This window comes from Anticarsia gemmatalis, chromosome 19, assembly GCF_050436995.1.
Source record: "Anticarsia gemmatalis isolate Benzon Research Colony breed Stoneville strain chromosome 19, ilAntGemm2 primary, whole genome shotgun sequence".
In the NCBI taxonomy this organism is placed as follows: domain Eukaryota; kingdom Metazoa; phylum Arthropoda; class Insecta; order Lepidoptera; family Erebidae; genus Anticarsia; species Anticarsia gemmatalis.
The window spans coordinates 5,549,614-5,575,147 of record NC_134763.1 but is presented as its reverse complement, the minus strand read 5'-3'; the positions used below and the strand labels follow the sequence as shown (position 1 = coordinate 5,575,147).

The following is a 25,534-nucleotide window of genomic DNA, read 5'->3' as shown; positions in this document are numbered from 1 at the left end:
ATATAAACATATAAACAAATAGCTGGGCATTAACAGACACCGAATGATTAACGATGAATGCAATATTTCAAGTCAAAGAAACACACATATAAGAATAAGTTTAAGGAAGCTAAGTATTGACGCAACAGATTCCTGTAACAATCATTCTGTTTTGTATTCCCATTCAACATGCATGCATATAAAAGAATTTGCATAAACAAAGGTATCCTTATGTGAATCACGGACTCCGAACGCAAGAACGCAGCTTCATAGTACCATCATCGACTATGGGCCGGGTAAATATTTTCGTCAAATAATATTGAGTTGTTTAATACAAACATGCTGTAGATAAATTGATTAGTTCAAATACGAGTGTCTGTCCACATGTTATACAACAGGGTTAAATGTCGGCATACGATACGCATTGAACTTGTGCCACGGAACAGTACTATCAATGTGTGCCGCCAAACCACAATTGTAATTGAAACAAATTAAAAATGTACAAGTTAATTGTTTTCGTTGTATTATTGTATGTGTGCGGTGGTTTCAGTGCTTATGTTAAGGTAAGGACATTATCTTTGATGTTTATCTCATCTTAGTGGGGTGCGATTACGTGTGATAAAATTCCATCATAATTCCATTGCCGGTAGATATGCATTTACCGCCAAAATTACGTAAACTGCATTACAGATAAGAATATTTGGTAATGAAACAGAAATTTAAATATTCAGTGTTTTTGAGTTCTAATTTCGTTTACGTACGGAGTGATAATTATTGTGTAATTTATATGCAATACTTGTAGAAGTACTGTTAGTATTTATTAGTTTGTTAAAATGTGAACCTAAAGTCAAATAAGTTAGTCAAGGTTATTTTTTCCAAGTAAAATTTTATTATGGACTGACCGGGCTGTATAAAAAATACTGGTCTCTTATAAAATGTGTTAGAAGAATCTAATGTTCACGTCAGTCTTATTTGTTTCTAATTATACTATAGTTATATCTTCAATTAGATAATTATCTAACGATGTTTTCCTATTGCGGATAAGCTAAACAAAGACCACCCAGACTGTTTCCCATCTTTGGTATTGTTCATCGATTTTATTATTAGCCTCCAAAACGGGACACATTGTTCTAAGTACAGACTAGACATTGAGTCGTCATTATTATAATCATTTGACAATAGTTGATACAGATACAGATAGATAATGTCAAAAGTAGCGTGGAGTATGTTCGCGCAATAGTCGGTGTAAACACCTCGCGCGATGTCCTCTCGCCAAAAGTTTTGATAAAAAATCGTGTGACGCCCTACATTTTATCTCACTGTGCCTATCTTTATTCGGAGATAAAATACACATAAATATTAATGGAAATAATTCTACGGTGATCATTTATATCAACTTTGTTGTAGCGAAAATGGTAAGATCTATTTCGTATTCTAGAACTTATTTACTTTTAATACTGTATGTAAACTTATCAAAAATATTTTAACTGTTATAGATAACGTTGTAAACATAATTTAAAATGCATCTAGATTGTTCTGATCCGTAATTTTAATAAAATAAACAGTGGATTGTCTGTATTATTATTACTTGCACAAAATAGGTACACATCGGAATGACATTTGGGTGAGCGTTTACAAAGGACGTAATAAATAATTCGTCAACTTTATTTATCCATAACAGTTATGAACATAAAAACCAAACTATGTGAAAGCCACTAACATTAATATAAAAAGGCTTTCCGTAACTTTGAAAATAATTTGTAGCACACCAGTTATGTTTAATCATTAAAATCAGGTGATGCCTATTAAAGCACTATTTTATTTATAATTTCAGTCAAAGCGGGTTTGTGTGATCGGGGCTGGTATAGCTGGACTATCATCAGCGAGATATCTGAAAGAAGAAGGAATTGACTTCACAGTTTTAGAAGCAACACGATACATAGGAGGCACTTGGCGATATGACCCACGAACGGGCACGGACGAGAATGGACTACCTCTACACACTAGCATGTACAAACATTTAAGGTAAAACTTATATTCTTATAACTCGTTCCTCTACAATTATTTTGGGTTCGTATAAAAATCAATATTCACAGTAGCAGTTTGCTCATGAGCATTTGATTTTCATTTAAATGTATTTAAAACAACTGTGCAAACCCAAACAGTGTCACTGTATGCCACAAAATATTATACCTAATTCATTCCCAAAAAATATTCGATGTGCATTTACGAAGCTTCTTACAGGAACGCCGAATCATTATAAATATTGCATCAAAATATCTCTAGCGTAAATATTAATATCAAATTCTCAAATATTGATATTAAACTGCTAAGAATAGTTCTATTATTACGGTTCTTCTGTTTTATCAATAAGATAAGTAAACAATTTCACGCTTTGTTTACATGTTCCGAACAGACTGTAGACTCAGGCTGTGTAGTATTGACGTAGTTCTTATTTAAATAAACAGATGGCGTTATTATAAAAATAGTGAATTTAAGTAAAGTAAATACTACGAATATTGTTAATATATTAACTATATACTTAATTAATTAGAATGAGTGTACATTACACGCATTCTAATCAATTAAGTATTTAATGTCTTCTGCATAACTTCGCTGCCTGCTGCAGTGATTGAAACAACTGATTGTACACTATGGGTTGTTTTGTGTCTGTTTAAAATACAATAAATCCAAACCTTTTTTTTATAATTTTCAGAACAAACCTCCCAAAGCCGACAATGGAACTGAGAGGTTTCCCGCTACCAGAAAGACTACCTTCATTCCCAAGTTGGCATGATTACTACGACTACTTACAAGCTTACGCGAAACACTTCAAAGTATTGGAAAATATTAAGGTAACATTGGAAATAGCTTATATTTATCACCCTTATTCCTCTACTGATTGGCTGCGTTGCAAAATAAAATTTGCCTTTGGAAATATTTAATTTGAACGCTGTTTCGAAATTCAGTAATCTGCTTAATTAATACGAAGATAATAAGATACAAAGTAAGAAATTCTAACTCATAATTTGTACGGTTTGGCTTTCCTGCGCTTTCCATAAAGAAACCACTTCTAGAATAAAATAAAACTTAAATCATTCATTTTTTTAATATTATGATTACTATATTTTCCAGTTTTTACACAACGTTGTATTAGTGAGAAGGATAGGCGACAAATGGAGAGTAAAACACGAACACGTCATCACAAAGGAAGTGTTTGAGGAAGACTACGATTACGTCTTAGTTGGCAACGGACACTTTAGCAAACCTAACATGCCGAATATTCCTGGTGAAGATCTATTCAGAGGTAACATTATGTTCTATCACTCCCAGTACTCTTTCATTAAAAGCCCATAGAGCAGTAATTTTTTGAAAATGTGCTGAAATGATGTAACTGCCTAAGTGATAAATTAAAATTATCTGTACATATTATTATAGTACACATTAAAATTATTAAAAAGAACCGTAAACGTTGACCGAAAGGAAAAAAGCGCTTAACTTAAGAATTCTAACTACTTACCTTAAATAAAAAAATAACTCTGAATGATCGGCGTGCGTAATAGTACGCATTTCGTATCTTCGTGCTGTCTAAAATGCCTGAAATAAATTAAACATTATAATATACTTAATATCAACCATTATTTTTTTCCAGGGACAATAATCCACAGTCACGACTACAGAGTGCCAGATATCTTCAAGAATCGTCGTGTGTTGGTCGTGGGCGCGGGTCCCTCCGGCATGGACATCGGTCTGGACGTGGCCGAGGTCAGCAAAACCCTCGTCCACAGCCACCACTCGAGGATAAACTTCACCACGCCGTTCCCACCTAATTATATAAAGAAGCCAGATATCAAGGAGTTTAATGAGACTGGAGCTATATTTGTGGATGGCAGTTTTGAAGAAGTAGATGATGTTATTTATTGTACAGGTGAGTTTGACATTATAGTAAGTACTGTTGTTAAAAAAAGATTTCGTGGCTGTTTGTCTATAGATACTGAATGCATCAACAGCAAAGTCTTTTACGGTTTTTCTCTGCATTCGATATACTTAAATTTCCATTTATTCCAAACCATTCGGGACTTCTTCCGAGATAAATACAAATTTAAATTGATAATGACTCATATGAAATGTATAAAGGAGTGTGTAACATTTCCAGGTTTCGAATACGACTACCCGTTCTTAGACGAGTCGAGCGGCCTGACGCTGAACCCTCACAGTGTGGTGCCGCTGTACCGGTATATGGTGAACATCAACCAGCCTTCCATGGTGGTCATGGGACTTGTGGTCAGAGCGTGCTTGGTGGTCGCTTTGGATGCCCAGGTACCTACCTTTGTATTTTCTTACTCATTATACACGTAAAAAAATACTTAATTAGGAATTCTTTTTAAATAGCAATGGGCACATTATAAAATTAAAATGTTAAAGGTCAGCTGGACTGGCGTTTTAACTTTTGCCTGTAAGATTACATCAGTTGTCATGTAAACCATTTGCACTAACCCACATAATTGATAATGTTTAAAATTATAATTTATAATTGTTAATATTTAATACTAACCCAACCTGTTTCAGGCCCGATACGCCACAGCGTTAATTAAGGGAAACTTCACTCTGCCGTCTCGAGACGAGATGATGCAAGAGTGGCAAAGACGCATGGACGCCATCAGAGAGAGGAAACTGCGTGACTCTTTTATACACATACTTGCTGAGAAAGAGGTAACCACATTGTTATAACTTATAAGCATTTTTCTCAGATTTCTGTATTTATTTACAATCGATCTATGTATGTTACTTTAGGAAGACAAGAATGTGTACTGCATTTGCATTCTTTCTGATAAAACACTGTATAGAAGTTGTGATCATCGTCAGTGTTTTAAAAGTCAGTTGCAATTAACGAAAGATTTCTTGCGTGAAATGTCTTAACGTAATGGACAAATGCGGGCTTCAAAATTGCTACAATTTTTCATGCACCTGCTACCACTTGATGAGTTATTAATGCAACACCTTTTATTAATTTATCAGCTTTCATTTCTCTATTTTACAAAATTCCATTCCAGGATGAATACTACGCGCAGCTTTCTGAAGAGTCAGGCATCGACCGAGTGCCTCCAGTCATGTTCAAGATCCGTGCCCTCGACACGCAAGCCAAGTTGGAGAACCTCTACACTTATAGAAATTACGAATACACCGTCATAGACGACCACACGTTCACCAGGAAAATAGAAGAAAAACCGTACAATAAGAGCTTAAATATATAGACTTATTAACTGTAAGTATAGCCACGAGAATAAATATGTACTTGCTGAGACATTATTTACACCGTCGCCGTCGTTCGCAAACTTATACACTTCGAATAAAATATTGAACATCTTCTATCGAACTGTTAAATATATTTTACAGCATAAAGCCTAAACGGTTTATTACATGTTAGTAAATGGAAATATCAAAATAATAGTCATTACAATCGATTGCAAAGATATCGTTAAAATAATTGTAAGTGAGTAGATATTCCTGATATTTTATTTGTTGTATTAAAGACATTAAAGATCATGGGCCCGAAAGTGTAAAATCAGTGTTTTTTGTATATTTACGATTGTTGTCAAGTTCATATATAATTATGTGATAACACAGAATATTTATTACCGTCGCATTTTATAATTCTGGTTACGCAGACTTATGGCACGGGATTGCTTTAAAAGCGCTATGCCTAGACCTAGGGTTAATAAAAACCTTTTGTATGAGAATGCAAATGATCCTTTTCCATGTGTTTTTATGTTTGGATTCTTGTTCAAATAAATATTTTATAATATATGCAAATAATGTTCCTGTAGGTCATCAAATTTCTGCTTCAGCCGCAAAATAAGTTACAAAAGCAGTTAAAAAGTTACGAACATTTTATTAATTTATATAGACAACATATTAAAATGTACCTTATAGTTAAATAATTATCACTTTAGATTTATACACGACATATTTATTAGTCAATGCACTTAATTACAAATGAAATCGTTGTACAAACTGGATTAAGTATGTTTATTTGTACTTATTGATAATAATATAATTATTACATAATTTATATGGTAACAGTCAAGTAAAAGAATATAAACAAATACTGCTAAGTTTTATTCAACATTCCTTACCTAAATAACAATATAGGCAAGATTACTTTGAACTTTGCGAACAATATGTTCTTGAATCAAAATGCACCAACCTGTAGCACGATTCTCTACAGTCAGAATCAGAACTAACGAACATCGAGAATTTGTCATTTAGAATGTACTGCAAAAATAGTTCCAACTGCGCCCGATAGAGTCGCTGATCAGATTTTGGTACAAAATTACTCGATAGCTAGTTGTCAATAGTGGTAGTGAATCAGCTTTCTGTATGGCTATTTATATACGAAAAGCCGATCATCGCCCCTAGCGGACTTCGCAAGAACTATTTTCTTCGTCATTTTAATCTTCAAACGTCCGATTATCCATAGTTCCTACTGTAGAAAAGCGCGCTAGTGGCTCAGATCAACGGAGATCCCCTCGTCGTATATAATTATATTGTAATCTCATGATTGTCCATCTTCATCTACCTAACAATACTAAATCAAGTTAATAAATAACTTCTGTCATTACATTATACATCTATGAGACAAGTGACCTCTTTCCTTGGATTATAAAACCTCTCGTAATGCGTATCATTAATGATCTTGTAGTCATAGTCGCGGTAGTTGAGGAGGTCTTCTAAACGGTTCTTAGCGTTGAAGTCCCTGATTGTTGTCAGTACTTTCGGCGCTCGGGGAATGTCTGCTTCTTGCTGCAGGATGCCGAAGTAATCATCCTGAAACGAAGAGAAAAAATATAATATTATTTATATACTTATTAAACAGGTACCAAGTATTTGACACAATACGAGACGTGAGAAAATTAATATGCTTATACATAATCGTTAAATGAACCCTTTGTACGAGTCCGAATAACGAAATGAAAACAAAAGAAAAATTGGAGTTCTTTTATGCTACTGAAGTTAAATTTACAGAAGGTAGCTTACTAGAATACTTATACTTTTCTACTAATGGTTGGATAGGAATTACTCAGTAAAAAAACTCACCATATCATCACCAATAACATTGACATCAGCGATCTTGTAGCCCTTGCCCCTCAAGTCCTGCACGTGGTCCAGCCACTGACGCAACATATCTCCTTGAGGAGGTAGCTGGAACTTACCAGCCGCCAACGCTGCTGAATACTGACCCTGGGCAAAGAAAAAATGCTTATAAGAACCCATATTCCGACATCAAGAGAGAAGGAAATAAAATGCTAGCTGGTAGAACAAAAGCCATTAAGGCAACTAGCTAACAGGGATTTTGTTTCAACATGGTTGAAACGACTTTATAATTCATATATTTTATTTAATACTGTGTTATTGGCGAAATTAGGCATAAGGCCAGGGTCGCCACGAAACGAAACAAAAAAAAATACAACTACTTACAGAACATAAACAGATCAATCAGCTGTAAAAAAATCACTAACAATCAAATTCGTGATTAAAATTATAGCCTGGAATTATCTATGGAAGTGTGGGCTGCGAAGCGACCACATTTGGTACGATGTGCGATGAGCACATTAAATATTACGTCACATTTTCCAACAGTACATAATGTTCGTTTGAAGGATGTATATGGCGCAAGATACTTTTATAAATATATAAAAAAACATAACCAAGAAAAAATATCGATATTGGCAAACAAAGTGAAATAGCAAAAAGGTTAACTAACTAACGTATGGTAAGATATTTGAGGCAGGAAGCTTACCTGTGCATCCATGACTCTGTTGATAACCTTCTTGGAGACTCCTACGAAGGTCATGGAAGGATACTTGATGTTCACCGACTGTTGGTACAGCGGTAACACGAACTTCTTCGTCGCTGTTATACCACTCGTGTACTCTTTGAGGAAGGGGTGGGCATAGTTGTAACCTGTGTGTTAAAAACAAAATAATTATTAATAAACGTTAATACATGATTACTGTGTGGGTATGAAGCTATAATCTATACATATAATAAAGCAGTAAGATACTGCTTCATAAACCTCAATATAATACTGTTTGAATAATGCGTGTGGCAATTTCTGAGAAACTCTGACTACAAAACATCCTTCATTTGGAGGTCGCAGTAAAAGGATCAATCGTGTCTCCGTAAACTTTATGGAAATACCAACCTGTACATAATATGACGACATCAAAATCCTCCGTGCTCTCATCACTGAACAAAGCGCCGGTCGCCGTGAAATATAACACATCAGGTTTCTTCGCGTAGTTTGGAGAGAATTCCGGCTGATTGTATGAGAGATGATGACTGTGGAAGAGTCTGGAGGTCACGTTGGCCAGTTGCACGGCGAGGTCGAGACCAGATGCGCCGGCGCCGATCAACAACACACGCTGATCTCGGAAAGCTTCAGCATCTTTGTAATCGTGACTGTGCATTATCTTTCCTAGAAAATAACAATTAATTTATAAATAAATAATAACCGAACGTAACGTAAAAATCCTTGAAAAATACATTACGTGACCAGCGTAATATAATGTGCACGAAAATACAGGAAAAGTTGTTCACGTCGAATGTATAATTTTATTTTTATATATTCTTATAATTATTTTGTGGGAAGCTGTTATTATTATAATACCACGATGCAGGAAAAAAAACGAACATTAAATTTACATTACATAAAGAACTGCAAAATCACAAAATCCTTACAGAATTGATTTGTGAGATCACCCTATAAGAAATTCCAAGGTCACGTTTGTAAAGACAAGGAAAAACGTGTGACAAAATATCCTGATTTCAGCCTTAGTCTCAAACAGTCGGTTAAAAGCTTTCGTAATAGCCTGATTTTCCGTTTATCGATATAAATAAGTTCGTAAAACTAGACTATGTCACATGCAAGTCGTTTCGTAAACCACGCTTCAATTAAACAACTAAAAAAGAGTTATTTGTGCTTTCTATTTAACACAAGCTTACCATCTTACTTTTAGAGTGCACTGCTATAAGCAGTAAAGATATTTCAGACACGTTCATGTTGTCATAACTCTAATCTTAATATGTAAAACCAGCGGATGTTAGTCCTTAACAAACATTCATCGCTTCGAACACCTTGCATTGTATTTAAATCCTAGGAATGTGCGAGAGTCTTTATGAGAGGACACATCATTTCTGTCAACTCAGATAAAATATGGCCTCCAATTGTTTATTTAATTATTTTTAAAACACCCATTTTTTCTCAAGATTGTGAATATCTAACAATTCATTTGTTTGCAGTAGGTACCACCAAATACCAGACTGACAGCTGTCAGGGTTTTGGCATAATTAATAAAATTGTTCTTCCGTGTGGCGCAATTGTTAAGGTGGTCTCCACGTTATTGCCATTACCTTCGTTCATCTTACTTATACCACACTTGAAATTACGGTTTTGATATTTATGGGAAACAATCAGATCCTAGGATGCTCTTCCGTGTTACGAGACAAGACGACAAGACGAACTTTATAAACTTTTCCGCCACAAAATTTATCCATAATAGAAGAGCTTTTCACAAAGAGCAACCCGTGTTCTTTTGAAGCTTACTTTATCATTAATATCAGCGCTAAACAATACTATACCTTTGAAATCCTTGAGTCCCTCTATATCAGGTATGAATGGCGAGCTGTACTCTCCACTGGCGACGGTCACGAAGTCGCACTGCTCCGTCACCGTCTGCTTGGTGTCAGTCTTCATATACGTCACATTCCATTTGTCTCCCACTCTCTGTATGTTCGTCACCAGGCTTTGGAACTGTTGAAAAAGAGAGAATATTAGTCATCTCACAAGGTACAAAGGTAATTCACTACAAAAAAGTTTTAAAATCGAATCGTATCGAAAATATTTTCTGGTCTCTGCATACCCTACATCTTGTAGTGTATTCTGCTCTTATAACATAATTAAAAAAAGAGCGAAAGTTTCTTGCGCGTTATTTGGCTGTAACACGCTCTTTCTAATGCCGTTGTATTTTATTAATTTAGTATATGTTATTATAGTTAACCTTCATAAATTATAAGGCTAAGCTTTTTCGCAAGACTTCCCCAAGCCCACCAGCTAGTACTCGAAACATTAAAAACAGTTCTCTATGACTGCAAAGTAACGTTAAGTGTTTCTAACAAAAAACTATAAACCCAACACCTTTTTATCTCAATTCTTAGAAAGATTTAACATTAGCAACACATGGTGAAGTAAGTGCTACAAGAACTTGTACACTTAACTTGGAACAAGTTTTTGTTCTCCAGTCATAGTCAGTCATGTCACTATGAATGAAGTACAATGGTACAAACAAAAACTATGCGTTAACTTATCCGTCGCCGATGCGTCATGCATGGGTAAAGCTTGTTACACACAATCTCCTCATAAACCTCAAATCATTCTCTTACCCCCGGTGTCTGAGGTACATTTAACGGTAGTTTATCTATTCAATAGCGTTTAAACTCATATAAAAAAACGCTATTAAATAAATAAACTACAGCCAAGTGTGCTCAGAAACCGTGGGTTAGTGTATCATCTGCAATTGCAACGTATAGTATCGTAATGACTACATTGCTCTCTGTCAACCGTTTGTTGACGGCTAGGTGTCAAGCAGTGGTTGACATACCGCAATTGCTACATCGGCATCGCGGAATCGTTGAGTCGACGTGCTTAAGCTGTTATCCTGTTTCGGTTCCAGCAAAATTGTTTGACGAATAGCTTACAGCAAAGCAAAAAGTAATACAGGGATGATTCGTTTCAGAGTTGATACGTGTTCTTCAATAGGAAGATGGCAATGAATAATAATCTAAGCGTCTAAGATGAGAATCTCACATCCTGATTTAATTCCGATCATTTATAAAGGCAAGTAGTTAACACACTTCCTAGTTTTATGTGTTGACATCATAGTAAATTACTTTGTAGCTATAAAACCTTTTATAGAATCAAACTTGGCCATGTTTGACGGCGTGAGAATATAATAGTAAACAAGTAATCTTGGTAAAATAAATTTAATTGCGATTGAATTAACTTTATTTATTGTATTCAGATAGAAATAAAATTAAAAGGTAATTTTAATTTTGGTCTGTAAATACTTGGGTTACTTTTGCTCGGTAGCCCAAATCACTTAAGTACCATTATATTATTTAAGGACCTATATTTTTGTACTATCATTTCGATGTTTTAGAGATTTAAGCGCAAACAAACTTCGTTTACCCCTTTATTATATTAACCAGCTTTTACCCGCGACTTCGTCCGCCACCTGAATTTTCTCATACGAATACGTCCTTTTCCCGGGGTAAAAAGTAGCCAAATTTCATGCAAATTGGACCAGTAGTTTAAGCGTGACTGAATAACAGAGAGACAGACAGAGTTACTTTCGCATTTATAATATTAGTATGGATTAGGTGATTTGCAATTATTACGTCAATTGTAAATTACTAGGAAAATACCACTACTTGATGCTAAATAACTAATTAACCTACCCGACCAGTAAGCAACTAAGCACATTATAATAATGTGATCAATATAAGCGATAAGAAAACGGATACTAATCAAAATTCATTAATTATTGCAATTTTATTCTATCTATCCTAATAAAAAAACGTCGTAAGATTTAATAAGCACAGTGTTTTGTCACTTTCAGTTAATTTTAAAACTGTATATGAGTGAAAAAGACAAAATACTGTGAAACTAATGAGACCCGACGTTTATTAGCAAGAGACCTAATTTATATGTCGCCAACCACTCGTTGAGTCGTTAAAATAGCAATCAAACGTTGAACACTGTTTCTAAGGAGATATTACTTAACAATACTGTGTATGCAAAACCTGTCCGAAGTCCTCGTGACCCTTCTGCCTGCTGAATGGAAATTATCACCAGCCTCGCACTTACCACACTCAAATAAACGTTTCACAAGAATCAATGTGAATACGTAATGTTAAGATGGGTCCACGATAGAGAAGCCGAACACGAGAAAAGCAAACGCCGAGCACAAATTCATATAATGAAGACTATGCAGAGTGAGTAGACTAACTGAGACTTGCATACACCTACACATATTCGGTTCTGCATTAATCAGCCTATCCGGGCGGCAAAACCGAATATGTGTCGATAAACACGATCGGCACAGGCCGAACAAGTGAGTCGAGTCGGTTTTGTTATTAAATTTTTTGTGAAGCGCGCTTTTCACAGAAATTTCTGCTCGACTCGGGATTTTCGTTCTTCCTCGACTCTTCTAGCGTGGACCCAGCTTAATAAGCTTAAGATATTGTACACACTTGCTAGTTATGACGCGACGCACAAAATTCGAACATGAAGTAAGTGTACATCTTGCTTGTAATTTGAGACTACCTAAAGGACGAATGAAAGTCGCATAGATCATTTATTCTGCTTGTTAATTATTTACAGTCTTGAGTGTCATGTTTTTGCTATATTGATATTACGTTTTCTAGTAGCTTCTAATTATCGTTTTAATCCTGGTTATAAGTTGAAAACGTGTTTTACAAAAGAGCAACTAAAAATATTGTCAATATCAAAATAACAATGCGATATACTTGCTTGATTGATTATTCCACAGTACAAAGACTATTTTACCTGATAAATGAAATAAAGCAAAAGCTTAAATATATTATTTAATATAATGAGAGTGATATAACAAGGTGAACAGGACTTTTTAGGAAACAGGTACAAAACTGGAGCAACAAAATAAAAACGCAAGTCGTTGAACTTTTCGTCTTTAAAAGTGAAAGTAGAATAAGCTGGTTATCAAACAAGGGATGAAAATTGTGGTTAAATTACCCAGGTACAATGTATTCAATACATCATTAATATATATATAATACATCATTAAATGTTCAAAATCAAAAATCGAGAATTGCATAAACTCGAAATAAAAAAGCTTACTGCTTGAACTCAATTTTTCGATCATCAGACAGCTTTATTTAGCAAACAAAATCTATATATTTTGGTAGATATCGTATAGAGAATAAAATCATAAGAAACAGTTCTAGAATTTGTCGAATGAATAAACATCCAAATACCTAGAATTTCATAAATTGTGCAATAATACTACGAAGCTACATGGAACGCAAGAATGTAATAAAAACGATAGTTTGCTAGTAAACATCGCAATATGACATTAAACTGGACATTCTAATAATATAGACGGGTTACTACTAAGCTTATATCAGCCTTGAAAAATATTACTATCAAAACTTTATCGAATTCATTACACCTACTCATGTAAAAACATGACACTAACACACAGAGCCATTGAAAAAGCTGTAAGTACGATCACTGATCAAACTTTTTTTTTTTTTTTTAAAAAGACAACTCCCGCACTAAGAATTGCTCTTGTGTCGCGGGGACTTTTACAAACATACAAACAACGGACACAAAGCACAACCAGACCCGAAACAATTATTTGTGGATCGCACAAATAATTGCTCCGTGTAGGAATCGAACCCACGACCTCCCGATGCAGTGGTATCGGCGTGGTGACCTAAACCACTGCGCCACGGAGGCAGTCAACTAATATTAAATAGTTCCAAGATTCAAGAAATTAGTACAAAGTGAACCAGAGACAAGTTTTAAAAGCAGCTATTGTGGTTGATTCTTGTGCCCAGTGCCTCCAGCCGTTATCAAAACAACGTTTTCTCTATACCATAGATAACATAAAATTCGCAGGCTCGTACGCTAGTAGTTTAATGTTCCACTTACTTGAATATGCTTCATAAGATCGAAGTGCTTTGCGAAGGACTGCAAGTACTTATAGAAGCAAGTCCCTGTGGGATATGACGGCGATCCCTCAGGGAACGGGAAGTCTACGTACTCCATAGTTTGACGTGGAGTGTTCGTTCTGGAATACAAAAGACATTACAATATAGCTACGTGCTGCCTGCGAAAATATATAACCTAGTAACTTTTGTGTGATCAATTAATTGCAATGGTGTAGGAAACTTCGTAAGGGAAGTCAACAAGAAAGCTTCTGAGCTCCCAATGAGACACGGCTGTTTTCGTTACTTACTTACTATAACTGCACGGGTACAGCGTTGCATGATGAACTAATAACGTTTAATAGACAATTACTATAATCAATTAATATAAAATAGGCGCCTGTAGAAAGTCTCGCGTGTGAACATCGAGACAACTTTGACAATCTATACAATTTTGTACAAACCAGATTGTCTCATCGTGTGAATGTATCGTGGGACAGTTTGTGCTACTTTCGGAGATTACACACAGATTAATGAAGGCATTGCTTCATGAGACGTACAGAATTGGTTCATACGTGATCATAACCTCTTTACATAATAGACCGGTTGTGTGGAATTCTCCTCAAAATAATATTATCTAATATCCGCAGTTTCACTTGCGCGTAAAGCAAACTGTATAATGCAATCTTTGTAAATACTGTCTGTACACAGAATGAATGATATCATAAATTTTATTTTCGCTAGCTTTCGATCGCAATAATCTCACGGTGTAAAGTTTGCGAAAGAACAAGTCTGAGCATATAATATCAAACCAGTGAAGTAAGAGAAATAAAACACATAGAAACAAAATGCTAATTTAAAGATTTTTTGTCTGAATGATAACCAAAAAGTTAACAAGCCCTGCGGGGTCATGGGCGCACGGGTTGTGGACTTATGGTTCTCTTATTTCTTTGCTGTCTTCAAATTCCAAGTTCATCGACCTTTGATTACAAAAAAATGGCATGGTTATTGCCTTATTGGTTCTAAACAATAATTTAACCAGCTCAACAGGTTTTATTTGACTTCTCGGTTAGTGCTCCAGCCGATTTGTTTCCTTTGCTGTGTATCTGTACTAGTTATATTAAAATTACATGGTTAAAAAAAGGGACAATCATTGTAGCACTGCGTTCAGTAGACGCATTAGTAGTCTATGAAGATTAATAGACTTACTGCTGTTTGACGTCGTTTTTGCGATAAGCCGCCACAACGCAGTGTTGTAGCTTCGCCAATTCGTATAACGCAACTCTACATTCAACACGACGATTAGAAACAATAAACAAAAATATTTATTTACCTTAAATTTTTATACATGCTAGTGAAAAGAGGCAGTCCATCCTGGTCAGTGCCGACGTTAGGGTCGAACCGCCAAGTGCCTCCGATGTGACGGGACGCCTCAAACACTGTGAAGTTGAGGGCATACTCCTTCATGTGTCTGGCTGTGCCGAGGCCAGAGTACCCGGCGCCGATGATGCATGCCCGAGGACCTGGGAGAGACTGGAACAAGAAACTAGTCTTAGTGATAGTGATAGACCTCATACTTGCTGACACTTTACATATAATAGTGACAAAGGCGAACTTCTGTTGGTAAATCATGACTGTTCAAAAGTCGAGATCTCAAGAGTGGGATATAGTCCATTGAAATGTTACATGAGATTTACATTTATTAGAGGACGCAATTTTATTTTTGGAACATGTAGGGGGGGTCAATAGAAGCTTAACTTGAAGTTTGTGGGGTCGCCACCCTAGTCCCCCGGCCGCCATCTTGGAAAAGGGGGTGGAAACACTTTTTTCGCTATATCTCGGAAACTATGCGTCTTACAATAAAATTGCGAAAGCATAATTTGTAGCAAATTATGTTGTCTACAAATATGTTTTATATCTTTTTGCCCTAAATTAACAATTAAAGAAGTTATAAACAAAAAAGTGCAATTTTTTTTATAATTATTTTCTTTATTGCTCTATAACTTTTTTTAGCGACAGCCGCGCGGAAAGATCTCTGAGTTTAAGCTACGCTTGCCGAAGTTGTTTTGTGGATGGGTGACCATCTAACACATATCGATTTCTTCCCTGTTTCGGAAGGCACGTTAAATTGTGGGTCCCGGCCGTCATTTTCGAAGATATGTGACAGTCGTTAACAGTACTCAGAAGCTTGAAAGTCTGACAACCAGTCTTACCCAGGGGTATCGTTTTATATCCCAGGTAAATGGGTTGTGGAGGTCAGATAGGCAGTGGCTCCATGTAAAACACTGGTATTCAGCTGCATCTGGTGAGACTAGAAGCCGTCTCCAACATAGTTTGGAAAAAAGACTAAGCTGATAAGAATAAATTAAAAAAAAATAACTCAGACCAATCTTGTAGAGTATTTTCGAGGAAAATTTGGTCCAATATTTTTTTTTAATTTCAATAATTAGAAACTCAGTAACAGCGCTCCGAAATAGACCGGATTCGGAAATAATTTTTTTGTAAAAAGAAATTCACTATTTTGCTTATAACTTTTTTAATTAATAATTTAGGACAAAAAGTTATGAGACATATTTGTAGGCAAAATAATTTGCTACAAATTATGCTTTGCAATTTTATTGTAAGACTCATAGTTTCCGAGATATAGCGAAAAAAGTGTTTCTACCCCCTTTTCCAAGATGGCGGCCGGGGGACAAGTGTGGCAACCCCACAAACTTTAAGTTAAGCTTCTATTGACCCCCCCTACATGTTCCAAAAATAAAATTGCGTCCTCTAAGAAATGCAATATTCGGCTCTCAAATTGTAACATTTCAATGGACTAATATGACTGACAAGTCTGACAACATCAATAAAAGCGAAAAAACGTATCATAACGTCAAATTGATAATGATAAGTTTATAATATTCTATTTTTATGATTTTCCTCTTCGTTTCAGGCTCAGAAATGAGGTTAGAATTTGAATTCTACGCTTTCGCTTTCAATAGGTAGTTGCAAAACATTTTTATCTAAAGCCCGTATCCTCTTACATAAAAATGTGTAACTCTTCGTTATCATACATAAATACTCGAAAGAGGACGCAACACAGCTATTTCAACTTTAATTATTATCATACAAAATGTGGTGCTTTCCATTGAATACGTAAAGGTCATAAAATCTCGTGATGCATAATATTAGGAACAAACACAGATTCGCTTAAAGCTTAACATTCTTATTCTCTTGTAACATCTAAGTAACGAGTTCTACGTGACAACTTGGTACAGTTCAATATTTCCATGGCCTTTTTAGATAAGAAATACTTTGTAGTCTGGTTTAAATGTATAGGTACAAATAAGTAGAATGCGTAACATTACCACATAACCTATCTATAGAACCTACAAAAACTCGTTAAACGAAATTAAGAACTGTTGATTTAAGTCATCAGTGGCCTATTTCATGCGGCCTCTTTATTTTGTTTTTGTTTTTAACTCACTGCTGTCCCACTGCAGGGCAAGGGTCTCCTCCCAAACGGGGGTGGAGGGACTCCCTTGAGTCCACCACGCTGGCCAAGTGCGGGTTGGGGACACACAAATTAATTAACTAAATAAAGCGTGCATGACCAAGATCTCTTTTAAGTTGTCGGACTATAATAATAAATATGCATGGATCCTGTATAATACAATGACTAGACAATAAAATAATAGCATTATCTATCGGATATAAACTGGTTTTAGCTTCAACTCGGAGCTAAAGTTACCGTAATCATTAAATGTGTTCTAGAACAAAACTGTGTATCTTACTCACATTTGGTGTTTGCTTAAAATACCTAAGTTTAGTCTTATCTAATATGTTACTCGGAACTTTAAAAAATATTCTTTAAAACCACTTAATTAATCTAGTTTGTAAATATTGACTGTTAAAATGAACGATATCGAATATCTTATGTTTGGTTGAGTGAGGTAGTAGATTATATTGTTTTATTAATTAAAAATGTAAACTGCATCTCAAACAAACTAGCCTTGACTTCAGCAGACGGAAGTGATGTTTCCACAATACGTCATGAAACATCAATTTAAGTTCGATCCGAAAAATCTACGTTTTAAACTTCAGAACTAATCGCATACTAATTACAATAAAAATATACAAGTCGCTAAGAATATGACAAATATTGACGAATCAATTTATCATTTACTCAAGAAGTTAAGATCGAATAACAATGAATGTCACCTTGCAAAACCACAAAAGGCTAAATAAACAAACAAATCAACGGGATCGGAAATGCAAGATGTCTAAAACTAAATAAAATTGCTATTATAATGCAGTTTAGTGACAATATTACTAAGTATTGTGCAATATGATAGTTGCGTGAGAGATTGGACCACTGATAAGTTATATGAGTGGTAGGACCACCAAATAAAGCACCGTCGACTTAGAACCAATAAAATAAGGTAAGAATGTAATAGAATGCATCGTACAGCTGATTTTTTGTTTACATAAATCTTTATGTAAACAAAACTGAGTGCAATAAAAACGTAGGGTAGTTGAACAAAAAAATAAAACTATTTTCTAAACATAACAAGTAGGATTATTTATAACAATAGAAAGTATGTTTCTTACATCGTATAGATCATAGTCATAATCATATTCATCTTGTCCGTTCATCTTCATCATAAAAATAACAATAACAGCCAAGGACATCACTTTACACGCACGTCTTATTCTAATTCTAATCATTATTACACCTCACACACTATCAACACTATTATTTATCACTGACGGAAACAAATAACCCTTCCAAGTTCATATTTACAGAACTTAATACATAAATACAACGGCAACGTAAAGATGTTTACGTTATTCCCTTTGACAGTTGTCTGCCGATCGCAAATCAAAAATGACAAGCGCCTCTGCCAGAGCAACAAAAAGAAACAGTTTATCCACAAGCGGTTTTATTCAAACTGGTTCAAGACTAGGATAAAAAACTTCATAAATATAAATGACGTCATTAGCTATTTAACATAGAATAAACGATAATAACTTCTTGAAGTAAATTTTACGAATTTTATGAATTTGTACTGAAGAAGGTAATAGGCGGAAAATTAGTAATTGCTAGGTAATGTACTCTTTGCCAATTTGCTGCTCATTATGTTATATAGATAATGTGAAAATTACCCGCAAGCGATGGTCGCATTCATGATAATATACGTTGATTTGCGATGAGACTCTTAATAGTCTCTCTGACAGAATTTAAGTATACGAAATTACTGACGAGTTCCCTACTACATGAAAACTGATATGAGAACGTTAAATTAAATCCCATTACTATTTGATCTATCTTCCAGAGGTTTCAAGATACGTTGCTTAAAACCTATCTCAACTAATATCTCCTGAAGGTGAACAAAAGCTCTGACCTTCTTAATGCTATAACATGTTCATATTGTCATGCTCAAGCTATAAAGGGTTCAATATATTCAACATAACAATATTATGGTTCGCTGCTAGTAACAAAGTATAACTATAATGAATTCCGCATTTATTGAATCCATAACGGAATCACGAGGAATGAAATACGATTAATACAACACGTGTAAAAAGTTCAATCATGTTCTTTGAAACCGATCATATTTACAAGTAGTGAGGTAATTGTCTCGAGAGTTCCTTATAGCAATGATAATCCCTGACTCACTTCTTACAACACCAGGCAACAGACGGAAGACCACACAGCATAAAACAATCAACTTTATAAATATTAATGACGTACTTCGACGATTTACTTAATCTCATATTCACGGTGATGTCTACGACCGTTCAACCTGATTTCTATGTTGTGCAATGCGAGATGCCTGTGCACTCTACTAAGAAAATTAATCAACACTTGACAGGTAACATGCTTCTTCGAAAATATTTAGTATGAGAGGAAAGTTTTAGGTTTGGTAACAGTTCAAACATCAAGGATTCTGCGTGTCTAGCTTACTCAATGATCCTTGCAACATTTTCCAGTAATGGTTGCTTTAACACAATCAACACTACAGATTTCCTGTTACGAATTTAAAAGCCTATTCAATTCACGTGATGATGGTTGCTTGTTTGAGATACCCTACATAATTTCCCTTTATAAACACGTTTCATAGACTAAAGGGTTTATGAAACTAGAAGTCGTTGAGGTTTTCCTTAAGGTGCATAATTCATCCAATTAAATACTATTTTCTAATTAAGTAGAATTTTCCTCGAGGTAAACTAAGCTAGAGCATTGACCTCACGCATATAATTACATATTTAGGACAACACTTGCTCAGGTACTTGCTTACTATTGTTTTATAACTTGACCTTTCTTCAATAACAATCTACTTTTAACTGACTCGTATTAATTAAACTCCGATAACTTTGAACTAGACAAAGACCTTTCGCAAGGTCTCATTAGAACATAACCGCTTTGAATTGAGTAAAAAAAGATACCAAAAAAGGGAGGCTTAGGTTGTTAGACCAGTTATATCTAAAGGTATTAAAGCATTCGCAAATGTTTTAAGCAGTGCCGTTACTTAAAGGAGAGTGGATTAGCCTTGTAGGTTGAAGTACAACCTGTTGGACTATTTGAATTGAAGGTAGATTATGCTGACAAGGACGGAAACTAGTTCAATTATGTCCTGCATATTATATGAAACAACTTGGCGCATTATGTATTCATATTTCTGGCTGTAATTTAACACTTGCACTGGCGCTGACATGTATAGATTTGATTATTCGATGTTTTTTTGCAAAGCTTTTATAAGAAACATAGAGATACTCTTAATAATTATTTATTTAGGTGTTGCATAGCTTAGTATTGTTTAGAAAAGAATTTTAAAATTAAGATAAATTTACACCAAACATATATTTAAGCTGACGTTGCTATATTATAACTAGACAAATCTTAGTGCTAAAACTAATTGCTGAATTATGCCTAGCCGCAGATACAATCAGTCTTATAAACATTAAAATCTGCAAGACATGCAGTAATCTCCGACATAAAAAAACGTAATATTAACCTGTACATAAAGGTAAATATTATCATACAACGTAGCCCACATCACCTTTATCTCAAAAGCATTTACCTAAATGCAATAGTGCATGATAAAATAGAGTCATTTGGATAATGTATATGACCTCAATAACATGTATTTGGTTTAAGCGGATAAGCGCATTTATTTAGGCTTGAAGGGCAGTTGTCAATTTTCCTCTTATGTGACACGCATAACGCTGTTCAAAATAAAAATTAGGTATAATTGACGTATTATGATTAGTACAGTAAATTGCCTCGAATTGGAGAAGATTAAATAGACCAGAGGACGGTAAATTATAGTTGTGAAGTCCGAATGGATCAAATTACCAACCCCCGGTTTCTGAGGTACATTTAATGGTAGTTTATCTATTCAATAGCGTTTGAACTGATATATAAAAACCACTATTAAGGAGTAAGTAAGGAGTAAGAACTTATTCCAGCAGTGTTTTGTTTCAGGATTATAAACTTAGCTTTAGTATCTACAGATACTAAGCAAATGATCTAAGAACAAGAATATCGCGCATTTGGTAATAATTGCAGTCATCCGGACTTTACCGTCGTTTGATCTTACATCAACGTATCTTACTGTATATTGAGTAAGAGCAAGAGCCCACGAGGACCAGACCTTCGTTATTTTATAAAAGCTGAAAGATTTTCTTTACATTTATACAGGTACGAACGATCAGCTACTATACAGTTATACTAATATAAGTCTTATCTTTAAGCAAAGCCTTCAGCTAAAATGCTATGTCCGATCAATCACACTATAGATAGATAATAAAAAGTCAGTGAACTTAAGAAGCTAATAGATTTAGTCATTTGTAAGGTGACGGAGTGATAACGCAACGTAACTTAATACATAATTAATGTATTGCCGTATTATGTGATAGCGGTTCGACTAGATCGTAGATAAACTTTGCGGTCATATTTCTAGTTTTATGAAGTACCGTAAGGTAAATTTTGTGGGATAGACTCTTCTGAGAAATACTTTATTTACCTACAATTATAAAGATAAATAAATAAAATTTAAACCTTATCACATATTTTCATTTCTGGTGCAGGCTTCAGCGTCTCCTTTATATTTATATTGTGTCTTTACCTGTTATTTGACAAAACGAGTGTGATTTTGCTTTAACATTTAAGGATTTAACGCTTTAAGTCAATGACTTGGCGTCAGGGATTTCCAATACGAATCTTCCTCACCCAAAACATCAATAACCGAACATATTTTAACCTGCTTAATTCGGCGGACACCATACACAGTGGAGGAAACTCAGTCAAGGAATTCTGGTGAACGCATCATTACCATAATTGCCAACTGACATTTCCCATCAGTACAATAATTTTAATCCACTGTTGAATACAGCAATAATTATTTCGCGTCCATGACACGACTGTCCAGCGGAGCTTCCGACTCATAATCCATTGTTCAACGACACACAGAACAATAAAACGTCTGTAATCGAAAGCGTTAGCAACAATTATAACGGGAAATAGAGGTGAAACTTTAAAATTATAATAAAAATATCTTATCGTACAACTTTCGCGACAATTTTAGATTTCTGCTAAATTTAAACTACTTTTACTTTAGGAGACTTTGAACTCCTTTACAGTAGATATCGTAATCTAAACAATCAACGTTCAAGGCATCTCAATGGGAAGGAATAACAAGATAAAAACATCAAGGATTAGGTATCAAAATAAATAGCATCGAGTACCAACTTAAATTGTTTTTTCCTACTTCGAAGGTATAGTTTGTTTACAGACATTATTATTTTTTGTCGGTAATCCTGCTGCACTTCTAATAACATGCTACTTCACAACATCCATCATCATAAATCACTGTGTTCTTCAAATAGAAATCAAACATGCATACATGCGATGATGCGACTAACTATATCCGCAACGCATTGCATAGCTTCATTAGAGAAGAACCTTCGGAGTTAAACGAATGATTGCTTTAATATCCTTATAAGTAAATAAATTGGCTATTATATTTTGAAGTTTATTATCTCCGGTTTTCGTTATGTTTCGTGTTCGGTATTCTGAATAAGGATCTATCAGGTGGAATTTTGACAATGATTTCATACATTTGCTATTACACACTACCCACTACATTTATACACTTTATCTATCGCAAAGTTTATCCGGCACTTATCCAGGAGCTGTAATACTGGTCCTTAGTATTAAACACCGCATTTAAAATAACCAAACATCTGAGATATTTCGTCAACAATAATGAGATGTAGGTTTTCTAGATGTCGTGATTTACATTAGAAGGGACACGCACGATGAAGCATAGACGCCGAAGTCTACAAACTAGGAGAGACATTATGCGGCCCAGCCGGTTGCGAAACGCTTCCCGTTTCGCCTCAGACAACATTTTCCGCACTCATATGGCACATTCGCTAAATATGTATGTATGTTTGTCTGATAGATAATCGCTTCAAATCGTGTATAATTAGATAATTACAGGAAAAGTCTTTCATTTGATTGTTTGTTGATGACTTGCTGATGTTAACAATTCCTGATTTAGAAAGCGTTGGTTTTAACATTGTTATAATAAAACAAAGCCGCAACTGTTGCCATTTCCTCTACTTTTACAGTGCCTATTCATATGTTAATCTAGATTTTCATCAGTTCATAGAAAACTGATTGGAACTATAGCTCGCTAAATTCTGCTCTCTAACTAAATATAGTTTATCTGTCTGCGCTTCAAACCCGAACTGTATTTAAATCTTAAAGTTAAGTATAGATATTTTGGGTAGGTTAGTACTGAATTAATTGCCATCATTAGTTTATCGAGAGATCTTTTGTTTGTGAACTAATTTACTTATAGCAAACTGAGATCGAAATTTCTTCTATAATTGGTTTTCAATAAACAATGTCGCAATGTATGCACTCCTCCCATAAAAATACTAACAATAGACTGCATGTATGAGGCTGCAGACCATTTAATTTTTATCAGCTCATAAAAATTGGTAACTAATTTTGATTCGTAAATGTTAAAATCAATCGAATAGTTTCGATTAACTTCTTATCGATTTAACACTTGAAATTACAATTGAACAACTAGAGCCATGGTAGAGCCGATACTTTAACGAAAAAGACTACTTGAATAATATAATAAACGGAAAAACTTATACAAAAAGTAAACAATAAACTTACCTGTGTCAACACATCCGCAACTCCTAAAAAAAGATTCAATAAACATAATACTGTCACGCACGATCTATACGCCATTGTTAATTTATTTTAATAGATCACAAAAAAAAACACGGAAAATATTTTTTTAAGTTTAAAAAGTTCGATCATTGCTTGCTTGCGATCGGTCGCGCTCGGCGAAAAGACGACTAATGAGTGGCTCAGGTGGTGGTTGTGTGGTGGTAGGGACCACCGGACCACTCGTCGGCCTTGACCGTCAAGCCTCACTGACTCACATACGCAGATCCCGTGTTCTTATGGCTCGCGAATCGATCACAACAAAAACTTAATGACAATCAACATGAGTGTCATGAGCGTAGAGCGGTGCAATTAACATCACCAAATCATTGCTAATGGTTTTACTTCTACGATAATAAAAATTGGTATTCAACAACACTGCAGCCGCTGTATAGAAAGTATTAATTTAATCCATTAAAGAAACCTATTTGTTTATATTTCTAAGTTCCTATAGCTATTTGCCGCTCAACTTAGGTAGCCAAATGCGATAGTTCAAGATCAAACTGTGGTCTTTCCCCCTTTCTCAGTAAAAGGGTCAGTGGTTACGTTAATTTGTTACTAAGTAGATACGTAATTTCGTCGAGCATAACTGTTATCCGTAACAAAACTACTTTTAAATGATATATAATTACGGCTGCTCTCAGATAAACAGCCGTTTTCACCTCAATATTTATGTCATTAACCCATTAGTTAATGTTCTGATGTAGTAAGGTGCTTAACACGACAAACTGTTATGAATATGATAACAGTCGTTTAAAACTAACACATTATTTAACTAAAATGTTGATAGAATTAACTTAACAAGGATGGTCAAAGACTCCCTTTGATTTTCAGAGAGTGGAAATTTTGGCTACTTCAGCCATAACATAGATTTGATTCCCGGGTCAGACAACATTAACGTTAGGCTAAGTAGACGCTAACTAGTTTTGTACTGTTCATCGCGGTAAATCCGGATGAAGGGAAAATCCGGAAAGTTCAAACTACTCTATTCGCAGCAAGGTTTGGTCCGGGATTATCCTCTTAGTATAACTAACTATGTTTCAGTATCTACAGGTCCTTAGCAAGGTCCTTATCTTAGAACAGGTATATAGCCGCGTATAGGAAAATTTGTAGTCATCCCGATTTTTTCGTCATCCGGACTTACCCTAAAGCAATTTTATGTGACAGCCCACTAATTGTATGAACAAACATTATAACAAGTTTATTTTATTTATTTATATTTATTATTATTCTAATATTTTTGGTCATCTGATTCCAAACTAAGCAGAGCTTGTACTATGGTAACCAGACAACAGATAAACATACATACATACTTCTAAATACATACCTACTTATATACTTATAGATAAAACATCCAAGCTCGGAACAAATACTCGTGCTCATCACACAATAATTGACCTGGGTGGGATTCGAACCCGCCACACGCGACGCTACGGTTGCTTCGAGGGACCACTTAAACCACTGCTACACTATCGGTTACTTTTCAGGAAATGGTGAAATTAGCCACCTTGCTAGTTCGTTGCAAAATAATACATATTATTATAATAATAAACACCTACTGCGAGTTGC

General features: G+C 34.9%; 2 protein-coding genes across 5 annotated transcripts; one reads left to right on the top strand and one right to left on the bottom strand.

Moving 5' to 3' along the window:
- Positions 1-230: 230 nt before the first annotated feature.
- LOC142980970 (senecionine N-oxygenase-like) lies at positions 231-6,088 on the top strand. Of its 3 annotated transcripts, none has more exons than XM_076126609.1 (8): positions 231-275; positions 1,814-2,004; positions 2,696-2,834; positions 3,115-3,286; positions 3,632-3,907; positions 4,136-4,299; positions 4,549-4,692; positions 5,034-6,088. In XM_076126609.1, exons 1-8 carry the CDS (start codon positions 267-269, stop codon positions 5,232-5,234), a joined length of 1,296 nt encoding a protein of 431 aa, XP_075982724.1. In that variant the 5' UTR covers positions 231-266; the 3' UTR covers positions 5,235-6,088. The 3 variants fall into 3 exon arrangements, with proteins under 3 accessions (XP_075982724.1, XP_075982723.1, XP_075982725.1); XM_076126608.1 differs by lacking the exon at positions 231-275 and adding an exon at positions 364-542; XM_076126610.1 differs by lacking the exon at positions 231-275 and adding an exon at positions 1,193-1,394.
- LOC142980969 (senecionine N-oxygenase-like) lies at positions 5,995-24,164 on the bottom strand. 2 transcript variants are annotated; one of them, XM_076126607.1, is made up of 8 exons: positions 23,912-24,164; positions 15,062-15,261; positions 13,733-13,871; positions 9,622-9,793; positions 8,186-8,458; positions 7,781-7,944; positions 7,078-7,221; positions 5,995-6,807 (listed from the first exon to the last, which is right to left on the bottom strand). In XM_076126607.1, the coding sequence occupies exons 1-8, from the start codon at positions 23,984-23,986 to the stop codon at positions 6,604-6,606; spliced, it is 1,371 nt and encodes a 456-aa protein (XP_075982722.1). In that variant the 5' UTR covers positions 23,987-24,164; the 3' UTR covers positions 5,995-6,603. The 2 variants fall into 2 exon arrangements, with proteins under 2 accessions (XP_075982722.1, XP_075982721.1); XM_076126606.1 differs by lacking the exon at positions 23,912-24,164 and adding an exon at positions 18,322-18,569.
- Between the last annotated feature and the right edge of the window lie 1,370 nt (positions 24,165-25,534).

Excerpts from the sequence above, each read along its gene's own strand:
- LOC142980970 (XM_076126608.1), top strand. The coding sequence starts at position 477 with ATGTACAAGTTAATTGTTTTCGTTGTATTATTGTATGTGTGCGGTGGT. Across the intron at positions 2,835-3,114 it reads AAGTATTGGAAAATATTAAG|TTTTTACACAACGTTGTATT; the intron begins GTAACATTGGAA and ends TATATTTTCCAG. Across the intron at positions 3,287-3,631 it reads TGGTGAAGATCTATTCAGAG|GGACAATAATCCACAGTCAC; the intron begins GTAACATTATGT and ends ATTTTTTTCCAG.
- LOC142980969 (XM_076126606.1), bottom strand. The coding sequence starts at position 18,438 with ATGATTAGAATTAGAATAAGACGTGCGTGTAAAGTGATGTCCTTGGCT. Across the intron at positions 15,262-18,321 it reads ATGACTATGATCTATACGAT|TCTCTCCCAGGTCCTCGGGC; the intron begins GTAAGAAACATA and ends TTCTTGTTCCAG. Across the intron at positions 7,222-7,780 it reads ACAGAGTCATGGATGCACAG|GGTCAGTATTCAGCAGCGTT; the intron begins GTAAGCTTCCTG and ends TTCTTTGCCCAG.